General features: G+C 56.0%; 1 protein-coding gene across 1 annotated transcript in view; it reads left to right on the top strand.

The window, feature by feature from the left end:
• The first annotated feature begins 67 nt into the window (after positions 1 to 67).
• The window catches only part of CIB2 (calcium and integrin binding family member 2), a 20,146-nt gene continuing 7,141 nt past the window's right edge, over positions 68 to 13,072 (top strand). Inside the window, exon 1 of the mRNA XM_004699719.2 lies at positions 68 to 118. Within this exon, the coding sequence (XP_004699776.1) occupies positions 68 to 118 (51 nt within the window). The remainder of the gene's footprint in view (positions 119 to 13,072) is intronic.

Genomic DNA, 13,072 nt, shown 5'->3' with positions numbered 1-13,072 from the left:
GCGGGGCTCCGGCCGCCGCGGATGGGAGGCGGCGCCTGGGTGGGCGAGCCGCGGCGCCGCGACCACCATGGGAAACAAGCAGACCATCTTCACGGAAGAGCAGCTGGATAGCTACCAGGTGAACCCCGCGCGCCCCGGCCCGCGAAGCGGCACCCCGGGCCCCGCGCCTCTGTTACCCATTGCTGGTCACGGCCTCTGTTCAAATCCTACCTCTACCTTCAATTCGCAATATGACCTTGGGCCGGTGACTTCCCCTCACCTTGCCTTAGTTTCCTCATGCGTGGAATGAGAGTGCTTTTTAGCTGAACTACTCTCTCCGGCGCTCCTCGCGCTTCCCCATTCGGCCTTCTTGTTCCCGTCCACAGACAGGACCCAGCCCCTCCGGCAGCCACCCATCCACGCGCCCACCTGGCACGGAGATGATGGGTTCAGCAATGCGGGACTGGACTGTGTGCCCTCCTCTCCTCTGTCGTCTGGTAGAGCAGAGGCAGACCGGGAGAGTTAGTCTGTGTAGCAGACATTAGCTGGGGCCCCATCTGGGCCAGGCGTGGGGTTACCGGGCCCTCAAATGTGGTTTTACGTTACTACCTTGGTCTTTGTAGGCAATCTGGAAATAATTGGAGGAAAAGGGCCAGCTAGAAACTTGCCTGACAAGGCTCAGCTCCCCCAAACCCCTCCAGGGCTCCGCACATCCCCGCCTCCCCCACCGCAGGCAGTTTATTCGATTTCTACCAATGGCAGCCCCAAGTGTGTGGGAACCAACTGAGCTCCACTGGGTTCTGAGGCTCCTCCAGGTGGATTCAAACGTCCAGCCTTTGGGTTAGCATCAACTGTTAGCACCACCTCCGGGCTGGCCTCTGACTTGTCTCAGAGGACAGCGTAGAACTGGCTCCGTGGCTTGCTAAGGCTGTCGTTCTTTATGGGAGTAGAAAACCCCCTTTCTGGTGGTTAGTAGCCCACTATGTCTCCAGGACCGTCACCGCCCCAGCAAGCTCTGCGAGTCCGAGAGCCCAGTGCTCTCCTGCCCACGTGCTGATTTTTCTACATTGCCCACCTCCTGCAGGAAGAAGCCCCGCTGCTTCCTTCTGCAACCACTACCTCCAGCCCTGTCCCTGCTGCTCTGCACACACACACACACCCCTGCCCAAGAACTATTCGCAGTTCTTTGCTCACTCCAGGAGCCCTGGTGGTTCAGCGGGTGCTAGCCAAAAGATCAGTGGTTTGAACCCATTAGCTGCTCCCCAGAAGAAAAACGAGGCGGTCTGCTTCCCCAAGGATTCACAGCCTCAGAAATCCTATGGAGCAGTTCTGTAGCTTGCTGGGAGATGAGGTAGATCCCCACCCCACCCCAGTGGGCTTGGTTTTGCCCACAGTTGCCTTGGCCTGGGTGCCTGCTCCCTTCTCTCCAGGTGACCTCTAATCCTTTAAGGCCCAACTCTGAAGATTATTCCCGGCTTCCCCCAGGCAGCGGGGCTGCACGGTGTGTCCTCTCTGAGTTCTTGGCAGAGATGAATGCGTCCAGCCGGGTCTCTGTCGATGTCTGTGGCTTTCTTGTGTCTTTATTCTGGTGGGAAGGAAAGGGCGTGTAGAATGGGAACCCTCTGATGGAGTGGAGGTAAAACACGGGACCCTTCTCCTCCAGGGAGCCCTGGGTGTCCGTAACCCAGGTTTCTCGGCTCCTTGTGTGAGGCCCTGAGAAGGAAGACGGGAGCCCCCGTGGGTCCCTGGGAGTGGGGATCGACCCAGTGGCCATGAGTTTGGAGTTGGTGTGTGTGTCTGACAATGTATGAGATGCCCTGTGCACATCAGCTCACTTGATCATCACACACAAAAACCAACCAAACTCACTGCCGACTCACAGACCCCACAGGGCAGGGTAGAACTGCCCCTGGGAGGTTCCGAAACTCTTCCATTCTTTGTAGGCATAGTAAGTCCCGTCTTTCTCCCATGGAGCCACTGGTGGTTTCAACCCGCTGACCTTGCGGGTCATAGCCCAACGAGTAACCCGTTTACCACCAGGGCTCTGTGTGAGGTGGCTTCTTAGTCGTTTGTTCTTGTTGTTGGCCAGTCTGACCCAGTGGCTGCCCCACGTGCACAGAACAGGGTTTTTGAGCCTCTGACCTTCCACAAGCAGATTGCTAGACCTGCCTTCTGAGGAGCCTCTGGGTGGGTTAGAACTGCCAACCTTCCAATTAGTGGTCCAGTGCTTTAACTGTGGGTACTCCACTTTGCAGCTGGTGGTCCAGGGCTTTAAGCTTGGGTGACCCGCTTTGTAGAGAAGGAAGCTGGAGGCCTAAAGCAGGATTCCCAACTTCCGTGTTGGAAGACCTGGGCTTCATTCCTGGCCATTGGGCCTCTTGTGCATCTACCACCTGTGCTTATGGTGCTCTTCAGGTTCCAGTGGAACTTCCAGACTACGGCGGGAGAAAGGCCTGGCAACCTACTTCAAAAGTCAGCCATTGAAAACCCTTCCCAAAAAGCCCTTCCAGGTAGAGGGGGCAGGGTGCATATACCCTGGGAAGTGGGTGCAGGCAGGCACACTGACCAGACCTATAAGTGAAGTGAGAGCCTGGGTTCCTTCTCAGACCAGCCTGGCATTGGGTTACCCACCTGAGCCAGCCCAGTGTTGGGTTCTGATCCTTGGCCAGCGCTGGCTCACCCCCGCCCGCCCGCCTGCCCACTGGGGCAGAAGCAATGAGAGCAGAGAAACCCGAGAACCCACAACCTTCCCTCTGCTTCTCCAGCCAGGGCCAGGCAGAGGGGGTGGAGAGCCCTGGAGCCACATACCCTAGTGAACCCCTCAAGCCTGGTAGTGAGTGGGCTTCCAGGGCGGGGTACCCCTCTCCCCAGTGCCCACATGTGTGCTGGTCATTCCTCCAGACTCACCTCCTACCCAGACCTTGGCATTCCAGGTCAGTCCCCTGCAAGCCAGCATGTCCTAAGCAGGGTGCACCTGCTACCCCGGAACCCTCTGCTGCGGCGGCTGCTTCCACCCACCTTCCTGCCCTACCCCAGCCCCTGTTCTCAGTTAAGACTAAGTCCTACGACTCGGCCTCTTTCATGCCTCACCTTGGGGGGTCCCACCCCTCGGTGCCCACAGCCCAGCCCTTGGCCTGGCCTCCTCTCTGCCCATCTCCAGCTGCCCAGCCCATGGATTCTCTCACTCCTTCTCCTCCCTCCCTCTTCTTCTACCAGACACAATGTGCATCACCTTCATGAAGAGGTTTCCCCCCTGGGATCCAAGAATCCTCTTGTAGCTGTGTGAACTGAGTCCCTTTGGGCTCAGGAGACCCTAGGGAGTTGTTCTTAGACTGTAGGTGCCGGGACACTCTTTCTAAAACATAGCCACCGGCCTCCCCTCCACAGGCCTGGGGCACAGCAGTATGAAGCAAGGGCTCAGCACAGCCTGGTCTGGGCTCGGCCTCATCCGAGCAGATTCCGGGCATGCCGGGAGGGCTTCTAGCTGAGCACCTCTGTCCGACTCTCCGGTGTCCCACCTCTTCACCAGCCTGGCCTGGCCTCCACCTCCTGAGGAAGAACACCCTGACTCTCCCGCCCCTGTTCCACTCAGCTGGGTGCATTCAGTCACCACCCCACCCTTCACCCCGCCCCCCTCCCGCATCCGCCATGTGTCCCTTCCCCAGGCACAGAAGAGGCACTCAGAGCATGCTGGAAAATGAATGAACCAACAGCCCTTGTTAAGGCCCCCACTCTCAGGAGAGAAGAGCACTCCAGACAGGGATTCTGGAACCCGGTTGTAAACAGACAGTCGATGCTGTGGGCCTTAGCAAGTCACTGTCTCCTTCTGAGCCTGAGTGTGGCTCCCCCACACCCCTAGGATGGGGACAACCAGTAACCCTGCTGTGCTCTTGTGGGAATCAACTGAGTTCTCTTTGGAGCTTGGCTGAGGGCCGACGAGATGGTCAGGAGGACTGGGGGCGGCCTGAGCTGGCATAGCTGGACGGAGAGTGGGCATCCATCCGCTCCAGCTGGGACCTGGCTGCGTCTTGGCTCCTGCCGCTGGGAGGCTGCCTGGAGGAGGTAGCCCTGGAGTTGAACTCTGAGGGACACAACGGATTTGGACCAGCTGGAAAGACGGGGCTTTCTACTCCCGTAAAGAGTGACAGTCCCAGAAACTGGCAGGGCAGCCCTGCCCTGTCCTGTAGGTCTCTGTGGGTTGGCATGGACTCGATGGCAGTGTATTCGGTTTTCATTTGGCAGAAGGAGGAGGGATTAAGGTGAAACAGGCTTGGAGGCAGAACGCCAGTCGTTCACTGTAAATGCCCAGCCTCCCTGCCAGGCTGCCTTCTGCTGCCAGAGTCCAGAGGGCCCACCCTCTGGGGCTAGGCCCCTCCTTCCCCCCTCCCCCTCCCCTCATGACCATGACCTGAGCGGGGGGTGGGGGGGATGTCCTTTGCCTGAACACCCATCGTGATGACTGTCTGAAAGCCAGCAGTGACGGCCTTTGTGCTCAGAGAGGAAAAACTCCTCCGGACATGTCGCTATAGTGGACAGCCCTGTCTGGAATGGGGCAGGGGCTTTGGTGACTCCAGAGTAGGGGCGCACATAGGGCTGCAGGTCCCAGTGGAGACCACAGCGACACGGGGTAGTGGCTGCCATTGTTGAACCCCCATCAGCTGTCGGCTTCCTGCACTTAACCCTTATCTCCTCGGTTCTCACTCTACCCCTTTCTGAGAGGCACTGTGTCCATTTCACAGGTGCAAAAACAGGCTCAGGAAGCAGGCAGGCTTGCTAAGGGTGGGAAAGCATTGGTTCTCAAGCTATGGGTCGAGACCCCTTTGGGGGTCAAACGACCCTTTCACAGGGGTTGCCCGATACATAACAGTAGCAAAATGACAGTTATGAAGTGGCATTGAAAATAATCTTATGGTGGGTGGGGGGTCACCACAACATGCGGAACCGTATGAAAGGGTACGCCATTAAGAAGGCTGAGAACCACTGGTCCAATGCAAGATTGGCACTTGAACTGGCTTCTCAACCAGCTGTCCGTTTCCTCTGCCAGGCTGTTCAAAGTCTCAAAAAGCTTTCAGGGCCACCGGCCACATGACACCCTACATTGTAGGGCCTATAAGCTGCTGCCTTGTTCCCAGGCCCAGGGAAGGAGTCGGCAGAAGGAAAAGCCAAGCTTCAGTCACAGAGCTGTGTCAGCAACGCGGAAAACCTGGAAACAAGCAGGTTGCTGAATGTTCTAGAAGCGGGGAAAGGTTAGGTTAGCAAAGACAATGCCTTCATTGGTTTGTTTGCAGTGGCACAATGGTTAAAGCACGTGGCTGCTAGCCGGAAAGGTCAGGGGTTCAGACCCAGCCTTCCTCAGGAGAAAGATGTGGCAGTGTGCTTTCAGAAGCCCGGGGGAGGGGGGGCAGTTCTATTCTAATGGGGTCACTTGGAGTCAGAATCCCCTAGACAGAGATGGGTTTGGGTATGGAAGCTGTATTTGGAAAAGACTCATCCCAGCCCTGTACTGAGCACCTGCTGTGAGCCAGGTGGAACGTGGCATGGTGGTTCTGTTGGTGGTTGTAGGGCAGGGATCAAAGAGCCCCCAGGCCTGACGTCCAGTCGCGCCCCCCTCGGTCATGGCTGTGATTTTGTTTTGCTGATGAGCTTCTCCACCTATAGCATGGGGAGAAAATGCCTGGCCCCAGAGGCTGGGTGAGGGTAAAACAAACTGTGCACTCAGAACCCATAGCGCGTGTAAGTGCTCGAGTGCTGACCACAAGGTCAGTGGGTGAAAACCACCAGCCACTCTCTGGGAGTAAGGTGAGGCTTTCTGCTCTGGGAGTAAGGTGAGGCTTTCTGCTCCTGTAAAGATTGACAGCCTGGAAAACCCTGGAAGCCTCTGTGTGTGGAACCGACCCACTGACCGTGGTGGGTGGTGGGTGGGCTTAGTCCCAGACCAAGTCCACAGGCCCTGGTTCTCAGCCTGGTCTGCGCATCAGACTCCCCTCAGGGCCTTTGAAAGCCACCCCTGTCTGGATTCCACAGCAGGGGTGCTGGGGTCCACCTGGGGGCATGATGATGCCTGAAGATGGGGATGGGTGGAGGGGGCAGGTTCTAATGACCCACACAAGTTGAGGGCTCACTTCACCAGGATGGCTGCTTCAAATGCAGTTTGCTTGCCCCGCCCCCAGAGTCTCAGCTGTGGGCCACTTCTGTACACCTGGGTCCCAGATGCTGATTGGGGCCATTGGCACAGAACCCTCTGAGCAGGTGCAGTGAAAGACTCGCATTATGCAGAAGTGTTTGCTTCTGTGTGGGATCCCTGGTGGCTGAGTGGTTACATGTTGGGCTGCTAACTCCAAAGTCAGCAGTTCAAAGTCACCAGCCTCTCCAAAGAAGAAAGAGGGGGCTTTTCATTCCTGTAAAGAGTTGCAGTCTCTGAAACCCACAGGCACTGTTCTGCTCTGCCCCATCGGGTGAGTTTGCTTCTTTTGCCAGTAGCATTCGCCCTTGGTAATGGCTGGTATTTCCTCTTTGACCCAGGGGCTGAGACAGGAGTGGGCAGAGGACAAGTGAGTGGGAGAGGGGGAGTGAGTACCATTCCCCATTCCCATTTCTTCCAAAGCCCCCCTAGGCTAGTGAGGAGATCCCTGGTCCTCGCCCCAGGGCAGCGCTAGGCTTGGAGGGGCCTGTACCTGAAAGGCCCAGCCAACCCACCTTGCTGCCTGCTCCAGGTGTCTGGGGTCTGTTGAAAAAGCCCCTCTTGGTCTCCACCCAGAGTCTCAGACTGGCTAGGCTGGTAAAGGAGTGTTCTGTCTGTGCCGGGTGGGGTTGGGGTGCTGTTTCCCAAGATTGAATCTTTTCCTGGCTCAAACAAGCACCATGAGCCCCCCAGAGAAACCCCCAAGTTCTCAAATAGGGCAAAGCAGAGTGAGGGATCCTTGGCCCAACTCCCAGAGAGCAACAAGAACACAGCGGGTCAGATTTGTAGAGAAAAAGGAAAGTTGCTGTCCGGTGATCGTGACTCACGGGTGGCAGAGTGCAAAGGCTTCGGCAGGGGGCGGGGGGTGGGGGGTCGCCATAATCTTCTCCCATGGCTCTGGGGGGGCGCTTAGGTGAGTAGTGGAGTGCAAACCTTTGTACACACACACCTCCACCCTGGCCCCGCCAGGTTCTTGCGAGGCTAAATAAAAACAAACTCACTGCCATCCAGTCAATTCTGACTCGTAGCGACCCTACAGGAAAGAGTAGAATGTCCCTTGTGGGTTTCTGAGACTGGAACTCTTTATGGGAGTAGAAAGCCTCATCTTGCTCCTGAGGAGTGGCTGGTGGTTTTGAACTGTTGACCTGGTGGTTAGCAGCCCAGCCTGTAACTAACCAGGGCCTGGAGAGTCCCACCAACTCCCTGCTTTCAGCTCTGTTGCAACCCCCAGTGGAGACCTGGGTGTGTGCTTCCCCTCTGGTCCTGCTCAGCCTGCCATCCAGCTGTCCCTGTGGCTGCAGAAATTGTCCAGGCAAGTCCAGCTGTCGATCAGCCTGGGCTGTAGCCACTTGCCCCTCCTCAGAGCCAGCGCTGGTCAGCACGCCGCCCCTGGAGACCTGTTTGCAGAGCAGGAGGGCAAAGGCCTGGCGTGGCAACCATCGTCTCGGGCTCCTGGTGGTTGAAGCCCACGTGGGCAGGCCAGGCGGTGGCTGCAGGAAGACAGGACCCCCTGAGATGGGCTAAGACCTTGGAGACAGTGCTGCCTCCACCCTGCGTACCACTTACCTGGGGACCTGGGCCCACTCTCAATGCAGATGCTGCTGGCTCCTCTGCATGGTTGGCTATCCTCTCCTAAGACACCCCGCCCCCTTCTTCTCCTCTCCTCCCTTCCTCAGAACCCTCCCTTCCCACACCCCAGGTCTCTGCTTCCACCCCCACCCCCACCCCCAGGGTCCTCATCTGCCCCCTGGCTTCACACGTCCCGGCTGTGCTCATGTGCCCCCCAGCTTGTGTGCCTGGACCTGCTGAGCTGGGGGTGCTGCGGGGGCCTCCCAATGCCCACTGTTCCTAGGACGAGATGGGAATGGTGCCCTCTGCAGCTGTGCAGTGTGCTGCCCTGAAGTCCCCACTCCTGCATTTGCCCACTGCCCCTTCTCCCTGCTGCTTCCCCTCGTTAGCCCGCAGCCAGTCTCACTAGCCCCAAAGTGGGCGCATCCACTCGGAGCCACAGTCAAAGCTTCAGGGCCTGCTGGAGGCTGCCGTCCCTGGGGGGCGAGGGGCGGGTGAGAGGACCTCGGCAGCCAACTGACCATGTGGGTTTCCCTCCACAGGACTGCAGCTTCTTCAACAAGAAGGACATTCTCAAGTAAGTGAGGCTTGTTCACTCTTTGCATCTGGGCCTGGGACCCCAGGAATGCTGGCTGGACTAGGGGAGCAGAGGAAAAGTGGCAGCCAAGTTCAAGCTCCTCCTCTTGGCTGCTCTGTGGTCTCAGACACTCCCACCCCTGGGTACTGGGTCTTTCTGTCAGGAACAGGCTCTGTGGGATGACTTCTAACCTTCGCTGGTACCCTTTTAAGAGAGAAACCCTCCTGAAAGATGGGGCTTGGGGCTTGGCCCAGGCCATGCAGCTGGTGACTGGGGCCCTGGTCTACCAACTCAGGCCCTTTGCCATTTCACTATGTGACAGAGCCTTGGAGCCTGCAGTGGCGAGAGTCCATCTGCTTGACTGGGTCCGTATGCTAGATCAGTCCTGGGAGGTGCAGACGTCAGGGACATGGCCTGCAGTGCCCCCAACACCCTGAGCCGTTGGTCTCTTCCCTCCCCAGCATAGCCCCTCTTCTTGGGGTAGGAAGGTGGGCGTAGGCTAGAGAGATGGAGGGGATTGGCTGCTCCGGGCCCCAGGCCAGACAGTGGGCAGGAATCCCAGAATGCTAGGAAAGCCAGCTTCCCTGCCTGGCTGGGCTCTTGCCTGCACTATCAGGTGGCACTAAAAGCCAGCAAGTTCTCAGGATCACTTTCCTTGGAGATCGATAGGCAAGCAGGGACGAGCGCCTGTACAGCTGCCCATGAAGGCCCGCAGGCCCCAACGACTCAGAGCTGACAGACAGGGTTCCTCAGCTGTCCCTCCTGGCCAGGCTGCTCTTAAGACCTGAGCCCTGGGTCGACAGAGAGGTGACTTCACTTCAGAGGGGTACCCAGAGAAGGCAAAGCCCCAGGCTTCAGCATCAGTACACCCGGGTGGGATCTGCTCCCAGTTCCTAGTGTCTGATCCTCACTGAAGCTCTTTCTTCCTCTGTACCATGGGATCTGGGGTGCAGTTTGAGTGCTATGTAGGGGTCTTTGTAGATGCCGTACTTTCTGTTCTAGCCAGAAAAACAAAAACCAAAATGAGACCTTGCCTCCACGTCTCGGCACTGGCTGCCCCAGCTGCCCGGGTGTTTCTCATCTCCTCCACCTCCTTCAAAACCCAAGTTCAAAGTCCGCAGTCCTCTCCTTTGCAAGTCCCTCCATCTCCCTGCCACCCAAACTCTTAGGGTGTATCTCAGGGCTCATCCTGGGCTCCCCGCTGGCTCCCCTGTGGGGTCTCTGCTGTCAGGCTGGGCCCAAGCCTCCCCCAGCAGACGGTGGCTCTGGCTCCTGGGAACCATGGTGAACGTTTGAAGGGTGTGTAGTGAGAGGCAGGAGGTTTGGCCATCCCAGCGTGAGCAGCAGCGGGATGAGGGGAGGCAGCCTGCTCAGTCCCGTGACTGACTGAGGGCAGCAAGGTGGTTCACAAGGGCATTCACGGGCTGGGCCAGGTAAAGGTGGCTGTCGAGGTCCAGCTCTCGGGTTTCACTGGAGCAGTTAGTCCTGGGTAGTTGGATTATGAGTCATGTTTCTTTCCTTTAAAAAAATCAGTTTCACCGTTTTCCTCTCCTCCTCTCGCCTGTTCTCCTCCCTAATGTTCCTACGGAAAGACTGCACCAGGACACTTCCATTGTTTGTAGGAAAGTGGAATCGAAAGAGCCTGGGTTTCCCCACAAACGTCTGAAGCCCCCGTGTAACACACTTAGAGTTAAAAAATAGACGTTTTAAAGGGTTGGGATAACAACAGCAGAACATGTTGGGGCCCTGGCTGGGTGGGCAGGCCTCTGTCTGTCCACAGGATCAGGAACCCAGTTTAACAGGGAGCTAGGGGAGTGTGGGGGCCCTAAGCTCATCCTTATAGAAAGGAAGGTTGCCAAATGGGGGGAGCGGGGGAGCTCAGTTTGCAGGGAAGAGCAAGGCCCTGGGAGTAATCGGATCTACTCAGAGCAGGGACTGGCCCGATGGTTACCTGTGGCTTGATGTCACTGACCATGGCTGCCACCAAGTTGGCTCTGAGCTTGCTGGGCAGACTGCTGCTCAGGTTTCCTCCGTGGCACCTAACCAGGTCTCAGGGTGCAGCTTACCAGGTGGAGGGGGCGGGGTGGGGCACAGCACCAGAAGGCCCCACCCCCACCCCCGGGAAGAAGACAGACAGTCGGACTTGCTGACCTCTGGGTTGCCAAGAAGGGCCTCGCCCTCTCGGCTCCGTGCCTCAGTCATCCCACGTGCAGGGAGGGGACTGGACTTATGATGATGGGGAGGCTCAATCACCTTTTGGTCAGGATTCTTCTGTGGAATCTACCCCAGACGGTCAGTAGGGATAGCTGGGCACCATCCAGTTCTTCTGGACATCATGTCGCTCTTTAAAATCCAAACAATGTCTACGTGATTTGTAAAGCGATACATAAAAGTCAGCCTCCCTCTTCACGCCTGCCTCTCAGGGGCAGTCAGTCCGTGTAAATATTGCAGTAACTTTTCAGACATATTTCTGTGTCTGTACAATCATATATTCTTCCTTGGATATTCTGTCTTTTAAATGCTTAACCTGATCTACCAACTTGTTAACATATTTCTGCCTATTAATAAAGTACATATCTTTAGATCTCCAAATCTTGTGCAATTCTTGCATTCTAGAATAAATTCTAAAATAACAATAATAATTGCCAACTCTTCAACTCACGGTGATCACATGTGTGTCACACAGACCCATGCTCTGTAGGAATTGCAGTGGCTGAATTTTGGGGAGATCTCCAGCCCTTTCTTCCGAGGTGCCTTTGGTAGCTTCAGACCTCTAACCTCTGGTTAGCCGCTGTTCCTGTAAACCATTTGCATTATCCAGGGACCCTATCAAATACTACTTGGACCTAGTATATTCATTATTTTCAGTACTGCTGGGCTTGACTGAGGGATCTGCAAGGTCAGTGGTTCTAAGCCATCAGATACTCTGTAGGAGGAAGACCAGGCTTTCTACAGTCGCAGTCCCACCCTGTCTTGCAGGTGGCTGTGAGTTGGCACCGCCTCGATGGCAGTGAGCTCCAAGATTTGTTTGAGATGGTGTAGCGGATTATACATTGGCCTGATGACCTTAAGGTCAGAGATTCAAAACCACCGGTTTCAAGTTCACCCAGAGGTGCCTCCGAAGAAAGTGCTGGTGATCTAATTCTGAAAACAAAACTCCAGCCATTTCAAACCCTAAGGAATGCATTTCTCCTCTGGTGGAACCGGGTTTGCCATGGATTGGAATTGACTCAGCGACAGCAAATAATTTAGTCCTCACAAGTGTAGGGAAGTAGGCAAGCCCCTGTTTTACTGGCAGGAAAATTAATAGTCAGGCTCCCCCACTCCCCCAAGGCCACACAGCTCATGAGAGGTCTTGCAGGGCTCAAACCCAAGCTCCTTCTATACACCCCACATAACTCTGGAGCTTTAAACCAACCCCACAAACACCGCAAAACGTGGGAACCCTGAGGAGGAGAAGTAGGGAGTGTAGCAACTGGAAACACAGTAGGTCTGTGAAAAATGCACGCGAAGCCAGTTCCACAAATGGTGACTCTCAAGTCCTGGTTGTACTGCTTAAGGACCTTGTAGCAAGGGTCCACGGTCTTGATTCTGGGAAACCGCCCAGCAAAGCCCTGGGGCGCCCTCTTGTGGAAAATGCCGGCTTGATCCTGTCGCCCTGGTATCTGCTGACCCCTGCTACCCAAAGAACAAGCTTTGGTTTTCTTTGCTGGGGACCTATGGGAATTCCTTGTGGCTTCTGACCCCTTTGGTTTTTGTTTCCTTTTTATCTACATTGTCATTTAGTATATACTATCTTTTTCAAGAAATTGAACAATTGCTATATTTAAAGGAATATAATGTTTCAGACCCTTGTCACCTGGATGCAGGACAGATAAAGTGCACCTGTGGCATTTTGCTTTGGGTTTGCCCTGACGAGGATCTGAACCTGCTGCTGACGGGGTCCTGAAGTAGCCTCGCTTGTAGGGAAGAGCCAGGTGTTTGGGACCCCATGGGCCTGGGTTCAGATCCCAGTCCCACTGCTCATTGGCTCTGTAACCCGTGGTGGGCACTTGGCTCTCGCAGACTTCCACTTACCCATCAGGTGGTCTGGGGATTAGGTGAAGTAGGAGAGTCCACATAGTAACTCCCAGACAGGGAGCCCTGGCCCTGAGGTGGTGGATGGTGGGCTGTGGGGTCCATGTGAGCTGGGTCCAACCAAACCAAAGGAATTCCCAGCCACCCAGTCGATTCCGACTCATAGCAACTGTGAGGGCAGTAGAACTGCCCCTGGGGGTTCCAGAGCGGTGACCCCTTAGAGGGACAGGGAGCTTCATCTTTCTCCCTTGGAGTCCTGGTAGTTTTCAACTGCACAAGGGCCCAACGTGCCACCTGCTACACTTCGCCACTCGGACTCCTCTTGTGAGCTGGTGAGTCCATTAAACTGAGTGTCCCCTCACCCCAGACAGAAGGCAAGGCAGCAGGGTGGGGAGTGGGCTGGTGGAGGGTTTGGAAGGAGCTTCGTTGAGGTACCTGGTACACAGAAGACCCTTGCCTCTTAAAGAATCCCCGGGGCTGGTAGCGGAAGTGGTGGTATATGTATGTGTAGGTGGTGGTGTGTGTGTAGGTGGTAGTATGTGTGTAGGTGGTGGTGTGTATTGGTCTTCGTGTGTGTAGGTGGTTGTGACGTGCCTGTAAGTAGTGGTTGTATGTGTGTAATAGTGGTGCTATATGTGTAGGTAGTAATGATGTGGTTGGTGTGTGTAGGTGGTGGTGTGTGTGTGTGC

This window comes from Echinops telfairi, unplaced genomic scaffold, assembly GCF_000313985.2.
Source record: "Echinops telfairi isolate 266 unplaced genomic scaffold, ASM31398v2 ScPeMD7_7475;HRSCAF=8513, whole genome shotgun sequence".
In the NCBI taxonomy this organism is placed as follows: Eukaryota; Metazoa; Chordata; class Mammalia; order Afrosoricida; family Tenrecidae; genus Echinops; species Echinops telfairi.
The sequence above is the reverse complement of the archived record's forward strand: the minus strand, read 5'-3'. Positions and strand labels throughout refer to the sequence as shown.